Raw genomic sequence first — 21425 nt, 5'->3', positions numbered from 1 at the left:
TATTCACATAAGAAAAAGAATGAATAGGCGTATGAATAGGCTATATTTGGGTCTTTTTTCGAAACTTTCCCCTAATGGGATTCTTCGGGGCTTTTTTTTCCTTACTCAGGACATATTGAGGATACAAAATCAGTTGAGTTTGCTTCTGTTGCAATTTGTTCAAGGTTGACCCCCATTTTGGCTTAAAATGACTGGACTATGTTGCAACTGTTGATAATCATCAATATTTGTAACATAAAATGTAACATAACTTACATTTGCTGTAATGTACTGTAAACATAACAGCAGGTGCTATTTTATGCTTGAGCTTCAATAAAATGTTTTTTTTTTTCATAAAGACTGAAAATTGTTTAATTTGAACTTTATTTATAAGTAAATTAAGAAGTCATTTATTATTTACTTATAAACATGCTCTACTGTGGGACTGCTGTTTGAACTGGCACTTGCTAGGTTCAGTCTTAAGAAACCAAAATAACAGAATGAAACAGTTGTCAAATTGAATGGATGTGTTAACTGCCTTAAAAACAACACAAAAAGCCATATTTAATTTTTCTGAAGCATTTATTTTGACAGCCTTATTAATAATATAACATGTTGTATATGCATATATTAAATAAGCTGTTCTATAACAATGAGTCAAAATGTCTATCAAAATGATCAAAATTCTTAATTGAGACTGACACAGTGTCAGTTCTCAAAATAATGCCAATGAATTTGTTTAACTGCAGTTTTTTTTAACCCAAACAAGATCCTTTTTGCACTTCTCACGATTTGTAATCTTTGTAAATGACCCACATCCTGTAGATATTAAGCATCACTACTAGAAAGTTCTTAATGGTAAAGAAGACCAGCATTTGATGAAAGACAGAAAAAAACATCATAACTGTAAGTCGGACAATAAAGAAGGGGCCGTCTTGAAGTAAAAAACACCCCACAATGTTCCAGATATCTGTCCTGTACCTGGAGATGAGAGAGTCATCCTGGCCTTCACAAAAATCCTCAGGTTTGGTGTTCACCACTGAGAGATGCCAATAAAAAACAGAAGTACAAAAGAACATTACAACAACGACTAAAATTAAATAGCAGTTTCTTGCCTATAGTTATTATTATGCATAAATATGTCATAGTTGATATGCCATATAATGAAACAACAGACAAATATGGTACAGACCTGAAAAATTCAAAGGAAATTGTAGCATACTCCATGTCCAAACTGCAAGAATAATGCATACAAAGACTAGACTGTTCTCCCTAGAACAAGGAAACGCATATGATGAAAAATTAATGACTAAGAAAATATAGACCTCATTGTCTCATACCTATAGATAGAAGCTTGTTTCCACGTTCCACATGTACGTCGTTTTCACTGTGTTTTGTGACTCTTTTCTAGTGATTACAAGTTTATGTCTTGCAATTCAGATGTAAAACAACTCACAATTCTGACTTTTTTCTTGAAATTGTGACGCTATCTCACAATTCTGAGTAAGATCTTGCAATTCATTAGCCTGGTTAAAACCAGACCATTCTCAGTAGTAACTGAGTTATGGTCTGGCAAAGCTTCATTAATAACTCATTTCCAAAGGGGCGTCACCAACGGACGTCGCTCAAATGCCTCTGGGCGCAATTGGATAGACCTAAAACCAATCAGAGCGATCGTCATCGTGTAAAGCCATATGCTGCGTCCCAATTCGCCTAAGTTACACTACGCCATAAAAGTATGTAGTCTTTTTGTGAAGAAAAGGTTTTTACTTTTGAATGTGTAGCAAAAAAGTAGGCAAGCTTTGGGACAGACTACTTCGTCATCTTTATCGGACAGATCTGTCGCGTGCATCCTGTCACGTAAACTGCCCTGTCAATCATCTTGTCACAGTTAAAATCCTCTATTAAATCTAATTTAATTTCCTACCGTTTCGGAGAGAAATGTAGTAGCACGTTCATCTGCCAGTGGGTCTTTCATGGAGACTGTCCTCTCTCATGTGTTTGCAATTTGAATAATAATGCATAAAAGTTGCGCTTCACCAACAGACGTCGCTCAAATGCCTCTGGGCGCAATTGGATAGACCTAAAACCAATCAGAGCGATCGTCATTGTGTAATTGTCTCTGGTAAAGCCCGCCTCAACGTTTCTGATTGGTGCCGTGATTTCGCCGGATTAGAAATGGGCTTGAATGAGCTCTTTGCCAGACTACTTGCAGAGCAAATCTAAATTTGCCGGAAGTTGTCTGGGTTTTCCCAGGCTAGCAATTCATACTTTATAAATCACAATTCGGAGTGTGTTTCTCATAATTCTGAGAAAAAAAGTCAGAATTGCAAAATAATTTAAAAAAAAAAAAGTTAATTGTGACTTTTAATTTCACAATTTTGATTTTTTGCTTGCAATTGTGAGTTTATATCTTGCAATTCATACATTATAGCTCATAATTGTGATTTATATCTCAGAATTCTGACTTTTTTTCTCACAATTCCAAGAAAGAAAGAAAAAAGTCAGAATTGTGAGATATAAACACAGAACTGTGAGAAAAAAAGTCAGAATTGTGAGTTATTTTGAGTTACATTATTCATTTATTCTGAATTGCAAGACATAAACTCTCAATCGCTAGAACAAAGTCCGAATTGTGAGAAATAAGCTTGCAATTTCAAGTTACATTATAAAGTGCGAATTGCGAGATATAAACAAACAAAATAAAAGTCAGTTGTGAGTTTATATATTTTCTCCTCTCAGAATAGTGAGATATAGGAATTGTGAGGAATTGTAATTTTTTATAACTAACTAATTTTGTATGGAAGTGGAAACAAGCTTCCACACAGACCACATTGAATAATAGGTTGGGTTTAATTTTATTTTCATTTAAATCTGGAAGTAAACAGAAAGATTTAATTACACTTACCTAACAGAAACACATTGAAATAAATGTGAAAATGTGGACTATTTAGTCTTAAACAATACTTGCTTCACATCAGACAGCGTCTCACTGATGAACTCGAGGATATCAGCAGCCGTGCCCACGAAGATGAGCAACAACTGGGACATTTCATCTCTGGTGACCCCTCCGGCGATTGGTAGCAGCCACTTCCCCAATATTAGCAGGATCAGGAGGATTTGGTGAAGGGCTAGGATCCAGTTGTTGGCACAAACCGATGACAAGAATTTTAGATGGTCCTAAAATACCACCACAAAGTTACTCTTCACTAAAGAGGTGTTGCCTTCTGGAAGAACTGAGGTCAGACTTACATAAAGCATGCCCTGTAAATCTCACAGGTGAAGGTGTGGCGACTTCTGAACAAATAACAGTAGTTTTTCTATAAGAACCATGCGCAACCATTAACACAGGTCTTGTTTGTGTTGAGGACTGAACCAACATTTGCATTTACAAATCAGCCAAGCTAGAATTTGTGCTTTAAACTGAGTAAATAAACTATGTTTGCAAGAGACTTATTTAAGAGATTAGTGTAGTCTACATTTCCATGGCCACGTCGGTAATGTGGAAAGTCATGATGTTATAAAAGACAGAGACAGTACCTGAAAATTCATGGTTGCATTGGAAGAATTTCTCCTTTCATCAAAAAAGAATCTGAAGCTCTCAGGTGAATCCAGTTCATGGCACTGCAATAAGCAACATTTCAGGCATAAAACATTAAGAAATATAATGCATTTATCACTGTATCAGACACTGGCATTGAAATACACGTGGGTTTTTATTTTTCTAAAGGCAGCATGAAATATGTTTGCAAAGCAGTCAAAAGCTAAAATGTATTTATAGAAGTATTATATGTGCATTGCTTTCCCTTGAGTATTACCTGTATGTCTTCTGATCTGTTTTGCTGATGGTGCAATTCAAGGATCCATATGGTTGGTATAATACTTATGAGGAAAAACAATATTGCTGGAGAAACCCTAAGATCAGAGTTTGAGTCACTCAGCTATATATTGTCAAAATTCACTCTCAAGTGTTTAAACCAAGTTACACTAGTAGATGATATTTCAGGATGTTGACCCCAGAAAAGGTTCAGTTTTGCTCTCGAAATTCTTATACATGCAAAAAGAAATGTTGACGTGTGTACTTACCATTTGTAATCCTTCCCTTTTCTTCTTCTCAGAGTTAAAATCATTTCAGCCACGAGAGGCAGATAGAGGATAGTTAGAAACCAGTATAAATTATTCTTTTTCACCCGTGTCACTCTCCATACACCGATGAGAGACACTAAAATAAATAATGCCCTGGTGACTACAACGCAGGTAAATTTGACAAGCATGATTTCTTTCAAAATACAGTTTGAGGCTGGTTGAGGTAATGCGTTGAAAGTTGAGGTTTTCACTGTGAGCTCCTTGATTCAAAGAAGCCGATTTTATCTCCCCCCCCCCCCCCCCATCTTCCCACTTTTCACACCATTTGGGCGGGACTTCTGTTTTGAATCTTTTTAACCATGTTATATTCTGTGTGGATTTATCCCTAAGCTAATTCCATGTCACCATATGTGTCACAGTAATTGTTTAAATAATGTATTTAATGCTTTGTTTCGTATTTAGATTTTTTTTTTTTTTTTTTATAAATATGATTAAAATTCGGCTACTTTAGAACGGAAGGTTTTAGGTATTAACAAAGGCTAGTCAAATTTAGGCCTAACTATGCCCAGTATAGGCCTAAGCTATATGTATATATTTTTTAAAGAAAAAACTGTTAACGTGAGCTGCGCGAAGAATGATGTCCAAACGGTTCTTTTAAGACTCGATCCAGAGCCATAGAGAGAAAGAGTTGCGACACTCTTTGATGTCGCCGCTATGGCTGTCACGTGGTTCATGTAAGCCCCAATAGTTCTAAAACATACGCTGGCTGTCATGTTCTTCTATGGGACAGACAGCAGCGATTGCATTATTGAACGGTAAATATAAAATAAAACACACCCCAAGTACTTTTTCAGCTGTTATTGCATTTTGTTAATGTCAGTTTTGCATTTGGAGACAAGTTTTAGGCTATATTTTTGGAGGGAAAAGCTTAGTGTTCATGTTCGCATGTCTTTAGTGGCTCTAACTTAACTTTTCCATATCATTCATCTGATGATGGACGTCTCATGATATTTATTTTAGCACAACTGGGCTGTATTAGGCTATTGATTCCCGTGATTTTGCTTATAAATTTTGATTCAGCCATTAGCCTACCTTCGTGATTACGCAAAGAGGTCTGCCGTGGCGGTCCGTTCAGAGTTCGCTCAAGCTAGCTCACTTCTTCTGATGAAAGTGACCACCCCCAGGACCACAACGTGAAACATTATCATGTTAAGACTAAGAATATTATTTTAATATTAAGCCATACACATTATCAAAACTATAACAGATTAAAAACGAATTTATAAGCATTGCTGATACAAATGAAGGTTTTCAAATAAACTATTTTTATTAAACAATGACAGACAACAAAAATGTGTGCTTGTGTGAACAAGAAAAACAAAAACCAGGGGCAGGTGATCCATGAAACAGACAGGACTGGTGATGGCCATAACAATCCTAGAGGTCCAGCATTGTTCTCACAAGCCGCTTCACTCAAGACAATAAAACATAATGAAAAGTTAGTATATCCCCAAAAAAATAAATTAAATAAAAGTTGCTATAAAGGTGGCAGCGATTCATTACCGAACTCTTAACTGACGTTAGCTAAGTTAGCAGGCAGTGCTTGAAAATTGGTTGAAACAACTAACATAAAATATAAATAATTACGCTGTGCATGTACAAATGAAGACCAGTATAAGCATCGCAAAGGGCCTCTGATACAAAATAGACAGTTGACAATTCAAAAGAGGTCGATATTTCAACAACTTATCTCTGGAACAACTCGACGCGCAGCAATGTAAGTGAATGGGGTCCAACGCCAAAATGACAGTGTTTAGAACTATTCCGCTCTTCAAATCCCGGAAGTAGGCGGTTAAAAGCCCCGCCATTGTTTACAACGGAGGTCTATGGGAGTGTCGCAACTCTTTCTCTCTATGGCTCTGACTCGATCAAACCGAATCGCAAATCATTGCATCATTACGTGGACTTTTGGTTAAACTTTTATATAGGCTACACAATTTCTTATACTTCACTTTTTTTTCTTTTTCTTTTTTTTTATGTTTTTATAAGCACATAAGCACAATTCTATATTATATAAATTATAATGCATTTCATATTCATTTGCATAAGCTACTTTCACTTCGCTCAGGCGCGCCTGACCTCACATGCCCCGCCCACTGCTGTTTCCTAAGCAACACCATACAGCGGCAACATGTCTGGAAGAGAGATCTCACGAGAGAGCGGCAAATCCGCTGAAAACTCAGAGAAAATAAAGAGAGGAGAACAAGCAGACAAAGATGATACTCGGATCAGTGTATGTAAACTAGGCTGCATGAGTTTGGATTTAGTCTAGTGACTCACTGGTGTTTAGACGATTGCTATAGGCCTATGATAAAATGAAGATCTGTAGATTACAGATCCCTTCTTATCTAACGTTAAATAGAAAGAAAACAAATACACTGAAATATGTAACGTTAACGTTATTAATAACATTCACAAAATTTGACATTGTATACTAATGCTTAAAAAGTTAAATAGCTGTATATCCAATAACGTTTGGCTAACGTTACATAACAACCGATCTACTGTAGTGACAGTCAATGTAAAAAATAATAATATTTCCCCCTTACATGGTAATATTTTATGTTGGTATGTTTCTTATCCTAATCTCAACCATTATAATTCACACCAAATCAAATATTAAATACAAAAGTAGCTGTAAATAATGCACAAGATGCTACTATCACGAAACAAACACTGTCAAAGTAGATTGAAAGTCTTTTTCTTTTCATGCAATGTTTTACAGCTTATTTTTAGTACTGAGACTGTGTCTGCAAAGGTAATAAATTCATAACTGCAGCTGCTACACTGAAAATCTGAAAATGAAATATAAAATATTATGGAAAATTAACTTGCGGATAACTTCTGGTGGGGTAAATTTTCGTACCCTGGTGAAATGTATTATAAGGGTAAGCTAGCTTTATTTTTAATTGTAATAAAGTGTATTTTCTGGAAAATAGTAACCTATTATCATCTCATATTCTAGGACACGAATATATCTTTTCCTCAGTGGGAACCTCTAAAGCATGACCAAATAAATATCCTCCTCAACCTGCCTGTGGACCAAGTACAGTTGTAAGTGTACAGTAATCATTACAAAAATTAAGCATATGCAAGTGTGTCACAGCTCTTTTGAGCGACAGCAGTATCATCATTTGTCGGTTAGTAAATCTCCTTATATTCACACCATATATATATTTTGTATATGACTTTTATGATATATTGTATTGTCTTGCATTTTCAGACAGTTTGAGGAAATACTGAATTTCAAAAAGCTCCAAACATGTTTAAAGGAAGCTGTACAGTTGGAATATTTTGTCAGTGGATTTTGGTGGGCCAAAGAGATGAACTTCACTTCTCAGCAAGTCTCATTTATCATGGCACTTTTGCAGCAACTACTTGACAGCATAAAATGTAAGTGGCGTTCTCTTAGTATAGGCTTTGATTGAGAACATGGTGAGCATAGTACATAACTTTTACCTCATTTTACCTCACAAGTTCAGGCACAGAGAGTGTTTGCAAATAAACACAATGCATGTTGCATTTTATTTCAGACAAACAGGCATCATTTGCTGATAATTTCAAGGCATTTACCCAAACAGTGCTTGCCACTAGAAAGTCCCCATCAACAGAAGCTAAAGCCAGTTTTTTATTCAACACAGATCAAATCAAAGCCATCACAGATTACTTCAAGACCAGGTTTGTCTCACAGTGTCACATCCATCCTTTAATTACACTCCTCCTAAATACACTATGATTTTAAGTGCACGTGTTTAATTGTTGAATATGGATTAGGTCATTCTCAACCCGTCACACATTATTCATTGATGCAAGATGCTGCTTTGCCATTAGACAACAAGCAAACTAGATTCCTTTTATGGCCTTCATAATTAATCTTATGCATAATTCATACAGCAATGGATTGTGAAGCATGCAGACTACAGTGGCGAATAACAAACTGCAAGAAAATCATCTGTCTTTTAGAAAGCAAAAAGTGCAATGGAAGAAACACTGATGCACAGTGATGAAAAATGACATGCAATATGTGTATTATAGCAGAGCACGATTGATTTCTCTGCTTAGCTAAATTCAGACTGCTTTTTAGTGCTGGTCCATTTCCTTTACTAAGCATGTTCATTTAAAATATAAATGATTTTTTGTTTTTAAAAGAGTTATTATTCATAGTACATCACCTGGATTTTAATGCAGCATTGCAATTTGAGACATAATCATAGCAATACGAGTTGGGATTATTGTGAAACACCTAAGCATTGACTATAATTACAAACCATTACAAACTGCTTGCACATCAATGGTTTGAATATTGTCAACAGTTGTGACAGTATGCATGTCTTTTCATGTATGCTTCTCTATGTGGACAGTCTTTTCCAACACTACCGACAATATGAATTACTGTTCAGTCATAGAAGAGAGGAGCAACTCCTGAAAATAGAGGTAAGAAAACATGTAAACATGTAAAATCATAATTCAAAAATTAAATGATGTCATTATTTACTCACTTTCATGTCATTCCTAATCTAAATGTGTCAAAATGTGTTACACCAAGTTTTATGTTAGTGATGTCAATGGTTCTGTTGTGTTTCGTCATGCACCACAATGCATCAAATTTGAATGTGTGCATATTCAAATTGCACAAGTCAGATTTGATAGCTATGGCAGAATGGAACGTTCAGTGGGATTTTCAGTAAATAGTAAATATCAACCAATCCTCTGTTGTATGTCGCTTTGGATAAAAGCATCTGCTAAATGCATAAATGTAAACTTAAACTTAATTTCATCTGTTCCTCGCACAAAGCTTGGAATAATAACACAAGTTGTATGGACTACTTTTATGATATAGAGTACTGTTCATGTCCATACCTGCCTCCTCCATCCCATTATCCTCCATTGCGGGAAACACTTAAGTGTAAGGCGGTTTTTCCTGTTAAGTGAACATAAGAGTTTTCACAAGACATCATGCATGCACTAAAACAATAAACACACTAAATCTGGAGCAAACTTGCCCAAACTTATCTCCTTGCCCATGGAAGCCCCCTTCTCCCTACTCCCCTTCCCCTGAGAGCTACGGAAGAACGTAATGTTCAGTTAGATTTTCAGTAAATAGTAAATACCAACTAGTCGCTTTGGATAAAAGCATCTGCTACATGCATAAATGTAAATGTTAACTTAAATTTTATCTGTTCCTCGCACAAAGCTTGGAATATATATCACAAGTTGTATGGACTACGTTTTATGATACTTTCTGTCATTTTTTGGAGATTGACAGTCCCTGGTTGCTATTCACTTTCATTGTTTTGAACATTCCTAAAAAAAAAAATATTGAAAAAAATCTTTCAGAAAAATTCAAATTAAACAGGTTCGAAACTACATGAGGGTGAATAAATAACTGTAATGGTTATGTTTTTCTGTTTAGCTATTCTGTGTTCCCTGTCTCTATCTGAATTATTTGTTGCTATGGTTTCTGATTGAATTTGGCAACTTTTCCTCGTTTCGTTGATTACTTCCGTGGCACAATAGCCTTATACCGTGTCCTGGCGCGATTGCTCCCCCTCCCCACTCCCCCTGCTGGCCTTCACTCACATTGCACTTAACATTCCGGGCCTGAGCATGCTTACGTCATTTATGATGGAACTTTTTGTTTTGAAGAAAACAGGAAGAAAAACACTTTTTTTTAATAGACTGCTTAATAGATTTATAATTTATGCCGCGCAGTAGTGCTGCACGATTAATCATATCGCAATCGCAATGTCAAGCCTACGCGATTATATTGATCGATTTTATATTAAATAAACAAATTAGCGCTGTTAACGCAATTAACGCAGCATCTGTTAATTTTTGGCATCCTTTGGCTAGTGTTACATGATCCCGCTCTTATTCATGCAAATGCTTTTAAACCATTCATTCGCAATAAGACAAAAAAGAACGCCCTGCCTTTGAATGGCCTGACTGTGACACACAGAAAGACTTGCGCTAATATCGTGCGTGCGCACAAAACAGCATGCCGGAATACAGCTCTCTTTCTAGCTTAAACGGACAATAACACACACAATTATGGCTAAATGTCTTTTTGTCGAGTATCTTCATAACATAAGAGTAGTCTAATGATGAACGTGAAGAGTTGTGACTCGTGAGAGAATGAGGCGCGTGTGAGATCCGCGTCTCTGACAGCAGCGGCTGGTCTTAAAGGGACAGTACACAGTAGCCACTAATAAATCGCTAAAGTTAATCAAAGAACAAAGGGAACAGGGAAAAACACGCACTGCTCTTGACTAAAGAACTTTTTTCTTTAGGCAGATTATCACTAATCTGTGTGTGCATTTATTTTCCTTGAGAACCAAGCAAGTTGACTCATGAAACCATTTGTTTATTATATCGCATATCACAATCGCAATATTGACTTCAATTATCGCAATATGACATTTTCCCCAAATCGTGCAGCCCTACCGTGCAGCAATTTTTACTTGATTGTGCAGCACGTATCAGAAGATTATTAGAGGCAGCTGACGTTGATGGAGGAATTCGCAGACTACTTGTAAACTACAATTCCTGTTCATCAATAAGATGAGAATCAGATCCGTTATAAACCTAAATATACTAGATTTGATTAAATTAATTGAAAAGTGTACTGTCCAAGTAGTAATAGAAGATGTTTGCTGTCGTAATGATGACAGTAGCACACACAAAAGTAGTAGCCTCTTCCAAGTGGGTCATGAGCGGTTCAGCGAACTGCGCCCGTGCACGGTACGGGGCGATCACACTAGTAAAACAAACCAGACTTTGAGGGTCAAACGTGCTCAAGCATGTTTCATATCGCCTAGTGTGAGTACACCCTGAGCCTGACAAGAACCCAAAGCCAGAGTCCATCACAGACCCAGAGCCAAGGATAGCTGAGTGTGACCAGGTGTGTGAGTCGGCTCTTATATCCGTCCAGGAGCTCACGCTTGAGCCAATGTTCATATTGGAGCCTGAACCTGCACCTTCTACATGTTTGGACAATAAACCACAGCCCACTGCAGACCCTGAGCCCAAGCCTGCAGACTCTAACCAGTTGTGTGAGCCGGTAACTCTGTTCACCACAGAGGGAGTGTTAGTGGAGTGTATGCATGGAGTTGAGTCCATACTAACTCCACTGAGGGTGAGCTGTGCCATATACACAAGGAATCCCCGCTGGTTCAGCCTAACCTCAAGTCTCCTTCGTCGCTGTTGGTCCCGCCCAGCCTCCCACTCCCTCCTCTTCTGCTGAGTCCATCCAGTTCTATGGCCCTGTCGCTGTTGGCTCCCTTCAGCTCATTGGCTCTTCCTTCAGTGGTCCCACCCAGCTACTTGGATCTGCCTTGGCCTTCCCAGTTGCCAGCCCCTCCTTGATGTGAGGATCCCTTAGCTCCACCTCAGGCCTCCGAGCCCTGGACTCCACCTCGGCTTGTCGACCCATTGTCTTCACCTTGGCTCCATGCTCCCTTGGCTCCACCATGGTCCGTCATCCCTCAGGCTCTGCTGGGCTCTTTTGTTCCCTCCATCTCCGCCTTGGTCAGTCATCACCCTGGTTGCGCCTCTGACTTCTGGGCCTTAGGCTATGTCTTGTCTCTCCATCCCTTTGGCTCCACCGGGCTCTTCCTTTCCTCCTGCTCCACTGTTGTCTTCGCACCCACTGGCTCCACCCCGGTCTGCCAAGCCCCCATTCCCAACCTTGTCCCGCGAGACTGTGGTTCTGCCTGGGCTCTCCAATCCTGCAGTGTTGCCCTGGGTCTTAGTCTCCACTGCTCTGCATTGGTGCTTCACTTCATACGCCTCAACCTCCATTGGAAGTCTCTTTGTATGGGTCTCTCTCTGGCTCCTTTCACCGTCTCCTCCCTGGCTATTCCCTCCATCGTCTCCTTTGTGGGGTTTCCCTCTGCAAGCTCCTCCAAGGTCTCGTCGTCCTCCTGAACCCCCCTCCCTCCCTCCTCTGTTGGAATTTGTGGCACAAGGACGCGCCTTCCGGGATGGGGATTTACTGTAACAGTCATGTTCTGTTCAGCTATCCTGTATTCCCTATCCGCTTTCATACATTTTTCCTAACAAAATTTGCTGCAAAGCGGACCAAAAATGTCGATTGTCATAAGTCATTAAGTGGTTATATGAGACTTATTAAAGAGTGTCAGAAGGCGAGTAACCAATAGAAAAGAGGCTGACCTTTCCATTGTTATTTCTGTTTTATTCAAATTTTAGTTTTTATTGTATTTCGTCTTCTTTATTCTTTGTGAAGCGCTTTGGGTTTGAGAAAAGCGCAATATAAATAAAATGCATCATCATCATCATGTTTCTTCCATTTGATAATCAAATTGCAAATCAAATTGTTATCAGAGTCACACTGGCTTACAGCTGCTCACAGAACAGAAGCTGAAGCCTCCTTCATAATGACAGCAATTAATTTCACAGGAGCTTGACGAATCTCTGTGTTGTTGGTTGCTAATTGCCATTTCTACTGATCCAACTGTATAAGATGAATCACCGTCCAATAGTCACAACATTATGTTGTCACTCGTTGCCTAAAATCACAATTTCTTATTGAAAATAAAAGGCTTCTTGTCACTTAGTTGATACAAATTGCTGTCAGGTTTACAGTTTTTTAGACCACAAAAAACTTTGCTTCAACACAACAGTGATGTGAATTCAGCATATTGCATATTGCAACATACAGTGCTTTGTTTGGTCTCAAACACCTGTTCAGTCATGTTCAGGGCTTGGTAAATTGTTTTCATATTTCCCAGTATAAAATGTTGCATTGTTTGATCAGTTAACTGTGTTGTGACTCACTTCTTATCTATTCATAAAGTAATCAGTTGTTTTCTCACAAAAGTCTGCGTACTTCTTCAGTGTATTCAAGCCTCTTATCTATAAAGTTATTATGTAAAAATATTTGTCCCAAATGTGCAACTTCTTTTTACGTAATTCTATGTAACTTTAGTTTTTACATTGTAAACTAAAATCTGCTTCAGCTCCAAATTCACATTACACAATATAGACCGGCCCCCATATAACGTTTTAAATTCTGCCACCTGTGTATTGATATTTAAAGCAGCTCTATGCTCAGAAAGGTAATTTGTGAAAGGTAATTTGTTGACTCTGTAGAGTACCTTATGATTTCCTCAGAGCACTGTTCATGTCCATACATGTCACTTACGTGGTGCTTAATTTCCTGATAACTGAACAAAATAATTTTCACAAGACAGCATGCATGCACCAAAACAATAAACCCATTAATCTGGAGAGAAGATCTTAAAGAAAACAGACACCGACTCCTTGCCCCCATGAGCCCCCTCTCCCCAACGCCCTCTTCTTTCCACCAGGCTCAAGTCACTGAAAGTTCAGTAAGACTTTCTATATGAACGAATAGAGCATTCTGTCATCAATTACTCACTCCAAGACTTTCACTCATCATTGAAACACAAATGATTATTTCTAATGAAGTCTGAGAGATTTGTGTCCATTGAAAGTCTATTCACCCAAAACTTCGAATTGTTCATAATCCATATGAATCGAGCTGTTTAATCTTCTTCTGAAGAGACATGATCAAACAGATTTAATTTAGGTATTTACTCATATACAGTATAAACATTGATCAGCTAACATACATAATAAATACAAAATCAAATATGGTAAACAGAAGCTCAACCATACTTGCTTGACATGAGAGAATGAACCTTATTGGTTCTTGCACATCAAGCAAGAATGCTTGAGCTCAAACGTACATTACATTATTGCATTATTGCAGCACTCAGCTCTGTCTCTTCCCAGTCTGTATGCCTAGTTTATTTTCTGTATCTATAAAGCCCCTCCTTCTGAAAAAGCATTTGTGCTCTGATTGGTCCGCTGGAACAGTGTGTTGTGATTGGACCACCTCTTTGAGCGTGTTTTGGAAATGTCACGCCCCTTAGCATATCCACAAGTTTTAACACACTACTAATGCAAATCAAAACAGGTCTTGCCCCTTTTTTGTGTATGCCTTGGGTGGGAATTATTTAAATGAAGAATACTGTCACTTGTTCGTTTCTGGAAGAAAACACACGACTTACTAAAGATGTTTCAGGGAGTTCAGAAACAGTGCGCACTGATATAGAGAATAACTCCATTTGGAGTGACTCTGTGCATTATAACTTTGCAGACCTTTTTCATACTCAACATTACACACTAAAGAAAGTTGAAAATGTAAAACAGCACAATAGGTCCTCTTTAAATGAAGTGAAAGACCTATATACCATCACCCATGCCATTGGACTCCATCATTGGGCCAGTGATTGGTCAAAAACATGGGTTATCGTTTCTCTCTCTGAATTTCCGATGGGAGGCAGATTTTCTGCTCAAGCTGAAATTCAGAGAGAGAAACGACAACCCATGTTTTTGACCAATCATTGGCCCAATGATTTTCTCATCCATAATTAACACGTTCTGAGTACACTTTCAAAATGTTAAGCCAGAGCAGTATAACCAATCGTTTTATTCCAATTACATGTGCACGGTTCATATCTGAGATCTGTGATACTGGAAGAGATTACATCAAAACTCAAGGCTCAGATTTGTTTAGTGTCTAAAATTGCTTTATGCTGTAGAATACAAATAATGATAGCTGCAGTTGAGCATCTTACAGTGAACATCAAATACAGAATCTAGGTCACTGATATCTGGCACCGAACACCATGTAACAGAACCATTTTTATTTGTTTTGAAATGAACTTCAAAGCACATTTTGAGTATTAATATACTTGTTATTCCCTTCAAATTGGAACCAGTTTATCGGAAAAGCAAAACAGGACAATGAATTGCAGTCGGCATTCTATTTTTAGTCCGCTTAATATGATACTGTTGACGTTAATTTGTTTATTGCTTGAGATGGAACATGCATGAATCATGTCATTGGGAATAATGGGAAACAATGCAGTAATAAAAGAGCATTGTTCTACTCCCCTGCTTCAATTTGGAATTGTAATTATGTTCAGTATACAAACCACAAGGCTCTTTGTTTTTGTTAGTGTTCTAGTTTTGGATTCTGGGTGAAGGGCCTCCTGCCAAATGAACAGTAAAATGTTCCAGCCAAATGAAGAGAAAATGTAACTCAGCTGTTAATGCAGGCCTAACGCTTTTCAGATACACCGCACAAAATAAAGCCGACTGTACACTATGCCACTTATAAAGACTAATTACCAAATAAGGTTGGTTTTATTTTGCAATAAAGTCGACTGCAATTCCCCATTTAAAGTTGCAAGAAATAATCCTCAATGAGATTTGAATGGATTTTATGCTTTTGTTTCAGAAATGCATTGAGTTGATCAACCCAGCTGACTTTGCCGCCCCATTGGAAGAAGGCATGTCCACTGATCTGTACTTCCATTATGTGGATCCCCCACGTGTCCAAACACCTGAGACGGTAAAATGTTGTCTTTCCCGCCCGGTTCTTGCTGTAATAATGCGCTATCCAAAACTCTTCTAATGTATTTGGCTCACAATAAAATGTTGTATTCTTTTTGTGGTTCGGATTTTGCTTGGAATTACCCTTTCAGAGAAGATGCGTTTCACATGTTTCTCATTTTCAGAGGAAACAAAAATCTGCTTCCAAGTATGACTAACCTTTTTCCCTAACAGACACTGCGCTGTACAGCTGGAGAACATAGACTGCACTGAGCAGAGGGAATCGTATTTTATAGCAGGACGATTACATCATAGCTCAAATCTTTACATTTTTCTTCAGTCCCCCGGAGAATTTTCTTTTGCGACTATTTCTGTATTCATGTACTGTTAATGATTTACTGTAGTATAGAACATGAAAATTATAAAAACGCCATTCAAATTACACTGGCCTCTAATCGACTTTCCCACAGGCATGGAAAATCAGGGATTTCCAGGACTGGAAAGAAGTTATAAAAGGCATGGGAATTCATGTCAATATTACCTTTCTGTAGTTGCCCGGCTTTCCTTTGCCGTCTCAAATCAACCCCTAATATGTAATGCCCACTTTTATTTATTTAAAATTAAGTTCCATCCAACATGTAATCTTGTTGAATATCCGTTTTTATTGGACATATGTCAGATTGCTGGATTAAATTGGTTGCATATTTTAGAATATTTTGAGCTAGAGGTTGCAATCTCTGCAAAATTGTTATTTTTTATTTAAATCATAATTTAAAAAAATCCTTATGGAGGAAAACGCTTTGGTCAAAAGGCGTGGGAACTCAACCGCAGAATCTCATTAGAATGCAGTGTTTTCCGTATCCTGGAAGTGTGTGCTGTTCAGAAAATGGCCACATGCAGGTGCTGTGCTTCTACTTATGGCTTAATGATTTCCCACACAAGAGACTTCAGTTCTGCCTTTCCACACGAACGCTCAATAAATGTCCTCATTATTCCTTGCTGCTATGTTACATTCAAAGCTAAGAAAAATCACTTACTTTTAATGTCAATAACTAAAAGGATTAGCATTTAATGAATCATATGCCATATATTTTAAAATAAGAGATTTGAGCTATTTTGATTTTCATTGTACTCATTAATTTAGTCTTGTAATGATTAACCTGGTTTTGCCATCAGCATTTGCATGCAGAAAGGCATGGGCATGTGGAGAATGTGCTTAAAAGGAGAGGTCAGGCAAAACTGTCATTTATTATTTACTCTCCCTCGTGTCTTTCTAAACCTACAGTACATGCTGTTTTTTATGGAGACACAAAATGAGAATTTTGAGAATCTTCATGCTGCTCTTTTCTATACAAAGATTACACTATGTTTGTAGGCCTGTCGCAATTATTGATTTATCATCTGGTCGTGGTTATTCAATCTAATCACAATTATTTGATATAGCAATAATTGTGTAGTTTAAATTTCAATCACATTTTGCCAAAGAACATAAATAAACACAGTTGTCCATCATACGAAATGAAGGTTTGTGGGTTTAATCAGACTGCATTATATTATATTATATTATATTATATTATATTATATTATATTATATTATATTATATTATATTATATTATATTATATTATAAGTGCTGTCAAATAAATGAATGGCGATTAATTGCATCTAACAAAAGTTTGTTTTTATAATATGTGTGTACATTTTTTATTATATTTATTTATATATATTATATACATACATATATATGTGTGTGTGTACACATATATTGTATAAACAAACTTTTATGTTAGATGCTATTAATCACAATTTGACAGCACTAATTATAGTTTAGTTTAATCAGACTGCATTATATTATATTATATTATATTATATTATATTATATTATATTATATTATATTATATTATATTATATTATATTATATTATATTATATTATATTATATTTTCACAGCATTGCAGTAAATAATCTGGGCCTATTATAATTTTTCTTATCATATTAAATCATATTATTATATTATCATTATTTTTTTTTAGGGCTGTGAAAAGATGAATCGCGATTAATCGCATCCAAAATAAAAGTTTGTGTGTACATAATATATGTGTGTGTATAATTATTTTGTATATATAAATAAACACACATGCATGTATATATTTAAGAAATATTTGCATACATATACTGTATATATTTATATATAATGTATATTATATATAAACAATTTTTTTATATATAAATAACACATTTTTCTTAAATATATACATGCATGTGTGTGTATTTATATATACAAAATTAATTATACACAGTACACACACATATATTTTGTAAACACAAACTTTTATTTTGGAAGCGATTAATCGCGATTCATCTTTTCACAGCCCTATTTTTTTAAATTGGGCTATTATTGGGTTTACATTAGGCTTTTGTACATGACATGAACAAAACTATTAAATCGTTAATCGCAATTATTAGTATGACAGTTAAACATCAGCACAAAATTCAATTAAATATTGAATTTTGCTTTGATAATGCTTTATAAAATCTGTTTCATTTCCACGGATGAAATATTTTGGGTTTGAAATGACATGAAGGTGAATAAATAATGACAGAATTTTCATTCATGGCTGAACTATTTCTTTAAATGACCCTAGGGCACGGAGGAATCTCACGAGGCGAATATGGAAGAAGCTGGAAAAGCTGAGCTGGAAGAAAGTCCCGGGAATCACGTGGGCTTCAGTGTGGAAGATGTTCAAGAGGTGTTGGGGGAAATGACCCAGGAGATGTTAGCAAAACTGCAGGTATACACCCTTGAGCAAACAACAGTAGCCTTCTACAACAACAGCCTGTTTATAAGAAATAACATACTGATTACTACCAACAGAGAGAGAGAGAGAGAGAGAGAGAGCGAGCATTTTTCATTCGCATTAGTCAGTTTCAACAAGAATTACATTCATGGCTTGAGGGCAGGAATATCACAGATAGCATTAATAAAACATCTTAAAAGGCAAATAATGAAAAACAGACTATGTATCGCAACAGCATTTCTGAAAATATCATGGTTCCGCTCATATTCTCCCACAAACCTCCACCCACAGCGTGATTACGCCAAGAAAAAAAAGAATCCAAAATTAAAACCTGAATAACCCTCTCCTGCTTAATATCATTTGTATTCTCTGCATAACGTAAAGTACATGTGACAGCTGCTGGCAGATACCGTGATTCATTTTACGCTAGACTTAAGGTGGAATTGAATTACCGTGACTGCAACGATTGCACAAAACAACCAGGGAGATCGCTAAATTGTGTCATCTCTATCACAAGTTTTTACACGCCAAATGTTTCGGAGGTCTGAGAGGGAAAAGGTCGCCGTGGGCCGCGCTCGAGACCCGAACAGAAGGGGCTAGAAAGACACAAGTCATTTTTCACTTTGATGGGATTAATGATTATAGGGGTCATTCAATTCTCCTGCCATGTTCCATGAAGACCTCTGCCGTCTGTGTGACAAGCCTTTATTTCAAATGGCAAACGCTCTGTAATTTGAGAGCCCATTTGTAGTGGCTTGTGTGCGCATCTTACATCTGAGTGATACGCTTTAGAGCCGCCGCTATTTCCATCAATTCTCCTGGGCTTTTCCTCTCCGTTTAATGTCAGAGGAAGGTCAATTACATATATCACTTTGCTAAATATAACCTCATGCAAATTGATTGGTAAAAATCTTGCTGCTTCAATAGATTCTATTGCGGTGTTGTTTTTTTTCTATGCTAATTGTAACCAGTATGGCTCAGGGGAGCGTATGAAATCACTGTGAAGCGTGCTTAATATCACAGCCATACACGTTCAGTTTGAAGCGTTTGCTACATCCATATTTATTCTTTTCCGTTTGCTTTTTTTTTCCTCCCTTGAATATTATTCTTGTTTCAAAAGTTCCCAGGAATGCCACGACTCTGTGGATCTCATCATACCTAATATGGTAGAAACACTGAAAATTACAAATGCTGGAATTACTGAGAATGACTTCCTTACCAATAACATTACCATTCCAGATGTGGACCAGAGGCATTCAATATGCCTTTGTGCTGTACGGGGAACTTCACTGCACAAAATGTGTTGTGCGTTTTCATTTAAAGCTGGAACATTGCGTACAAATATGCACAAGTACAATAGATCGTCAATGAACCTTTCAACATAAGATCAAGGAAAAATAAAAAACAGTCAAGCCTATTTTTAGGACTGTTATGTATTTCCATTAGAATTTCTGTTTATTCTATGAGGGTTTATTTATTTTATATTGTAATATACATTATACTCAAAGGTGATTATTATTTATTTAATACAATAATGGAATACAATAATACTATGTTAATAATCTATACAAATACATATATATATATATATATATATATATATATATATATATATATATATATTCATTCTCTGAAATCAGCACCAATAAAATAAAATATTATATATTATTATATAATAATATACTAGTATAAAAAGTGGAATTTAGTATAAAAACAATCAAGCCAATTTTAGGACCATTATTTTTGGTTATTTATTTATTTATATTAATTTATTTTACATTGAGACATGATGTATTATAATTTCTGTAATATTTCTGGGCATTTTATTCATGAGGGTTTATTTATTTATTTTCATTTTTCTCATAAGTGATTATCATTACTGTAATACAATAATTTAATATATAATGCAATAATAATAATATTATGATAAAAATCTATACAATATTTTTTTTTTTGCAAAATCAGCACCAATTGAAGGCCAAAAATGTTTACTACTATAATGAGTTGAATTTAGTATAAAAACAATGTTTTGTTTTTTAATTAATTGTGTGTGTGTGTTTTTTTAAATGTGACATTATGTATTCTCATTCTCAGGATTTATTTATTTATTTTCATTCTTTGTTATATTTTCATTATCATTACTGTAATATAATAATATAATATATTATACAATAATACTATAATTATAAAATATGAAGTATATTATTTGTAAAAATCAGCACCAAATCGTTAAAAAATATAATAATGAGATGTTTATCCAGTACTATAATGAGAATCATGGGGAGCAGATGTACTGAAAAGTCATGAAAATAAATTCACAATGCAAAAAAATAGTTGTCCTAAAGGCTTTTCCGAAGCAAAATAGTTTTTTTTTTTGCTTTTGGGCTGAAATATGACCTCCACCCCATGATTCACTCATCTAACTGTAATCTCCACCCTGGATCAGTTTGGCATTTTTAAGGATGTACAAATTCTTGTGTGTTGAACAGGCCGACTTCACAGAGAAGCTGCGAGTTCACGAGGAGACCTACATCTCGAGGTTAGAACGACTTCAAAAACGCTCTTCCAAATAGCACTGATGAGACGCCAAGAGGAATTCCCACCAGTATTTATTCATTCAAATCCTAAAATAAAACAGAATATGGCACTCGCGGTTATACAGCCAAATACTCTTAATTTACTGTAAAATGTATTCACTTTGGTTTCGCTTACGTCCAGCTTCATCAGTTTGTACGATGTTGATAATAGATGAAATAAATGACTTTATGGTGACATCCTTGATTTATTCAGCAAGATAAAACGATGAATATGAAATGCAGGATCATATTCTAGAAGTCAAAAAGAGAACAGAATATCTAATTAAGTTGTTTGTTGAAGGTTTTTGTGGCACCTTTCCCACAAGTCATTAGCTGTCTGAAAGTAGCCCAGCGCTATGGCAACGCTGTGTGTAACTCAGCCTAAATAGCTGAGTTGCCATATAAAGTGATGTATTATTAAAGCTGAATAGTGACTTTTCCACTGCATTTGAGCAAACCCACATACAACTATAAATATAACCGGCAGTATGAAAGAATGCTGATCATCTCTCTGCTCTTATTTGCCGAGCACAATTATTTCA

The 21425-nt window shown here is 36.2% G+C and overlaps 2 protein-coding genes across 5 annotated transcripts; one reads left to right on the top strand and one right to left on the bottom strand.

Moving 5' to 3' along the window:
- Positions 1-552: 552 nt before the first annotated feature.
- tmem26b (transmembrane protein 26b) lies at positions 553-4363 on the bottom strand (the record flags this gene model as incomplete). Of its 2 annotated transcripts, none has more annotated exons than XM_081392097.1 (6): positions 4066-4363; positions 3798-3894; positions 3520-3603; positions 2951-3159; positions 1172-1251; positions 553-1018 (listed from the first exon to the last, which is right to left on the bottom strand). In XM_081392097.1, the coding sequence occupies exons 1-6, from the start codon at positions 4251-4253 to the stop codon at positions 765-767; spliced, it is 912 nt and encodes a 303-aa protein (XP_081248223.1). In that variant the 5' UTR covers positions 4254-4363. The 2 variants fall into 2 exon arrangements, with proteins under 2 accessions (XP_081248223.1, XP_081248222.1); XM_081392096.1 differs by having other exon boundaries at positions 765-1018; positions 1172-1247; positions 2947-3159; positions 4066-4302.
- Positions 4364-6193: 1830 nt separating this feature from the next.
- On the top strand, positions 6194-21078 carry cabcoco1 (ciliary associated calcium binding coiled-coil 1). 3 transcript variants are annotated; one of them, XM_081392395.1, is made up of 8 exons: positions 6194-6358; positions 7091-7179; positions 7349-7518; positions 7659-7803; positions 8487-8559; positions 15416-15529; positions 18155-18301; positions 20797-21078. In XM_081392395.1, exons 1-8 carry the CDS (start codon positions 6257-6259, stop codon positions 20878-20880), a joined length of 924 nt encoding a protein of 307 aa, XP_081248521.1. In that variant the 5' UTR covers positions 6194-6256; the 3' UTR covers positions 20881-21078. The 3 variants fall into 3 exon arrangements, with proteins under 3 accessions (XP_081248521.1, XP_081248523.1, XP_081248522.1); XM_081392397.1 differs by having other exon boundaries at positions 6208-6358; positions 7767-7803; XM_081392396.1 differs by having other exon boundaries at positions 6248-7013.
- Positions 21079-21425: the final 347 nt, after the last annotated feature.

The sequence above is a fragment of the Scardinius erythrophthalmus genome (genome assembly GCF_964197995.2).
Source record: "Scardinius erythrophthalmus genome assembly, chromosome: 18".
In the NCBI taxonomy this organism is placed as follows: domain Eukaryota; kingdom Metazoa; phylum Chordata; class Actinopteri; order Cypriniformes; family Leuciscidae; genus Scardinius; species Scardinius erythrophthalmus.
Note: the sequence above shows the minus strand (reverse complement) of the source record. Positions and strands in the feature narration are given on the sequence as shown.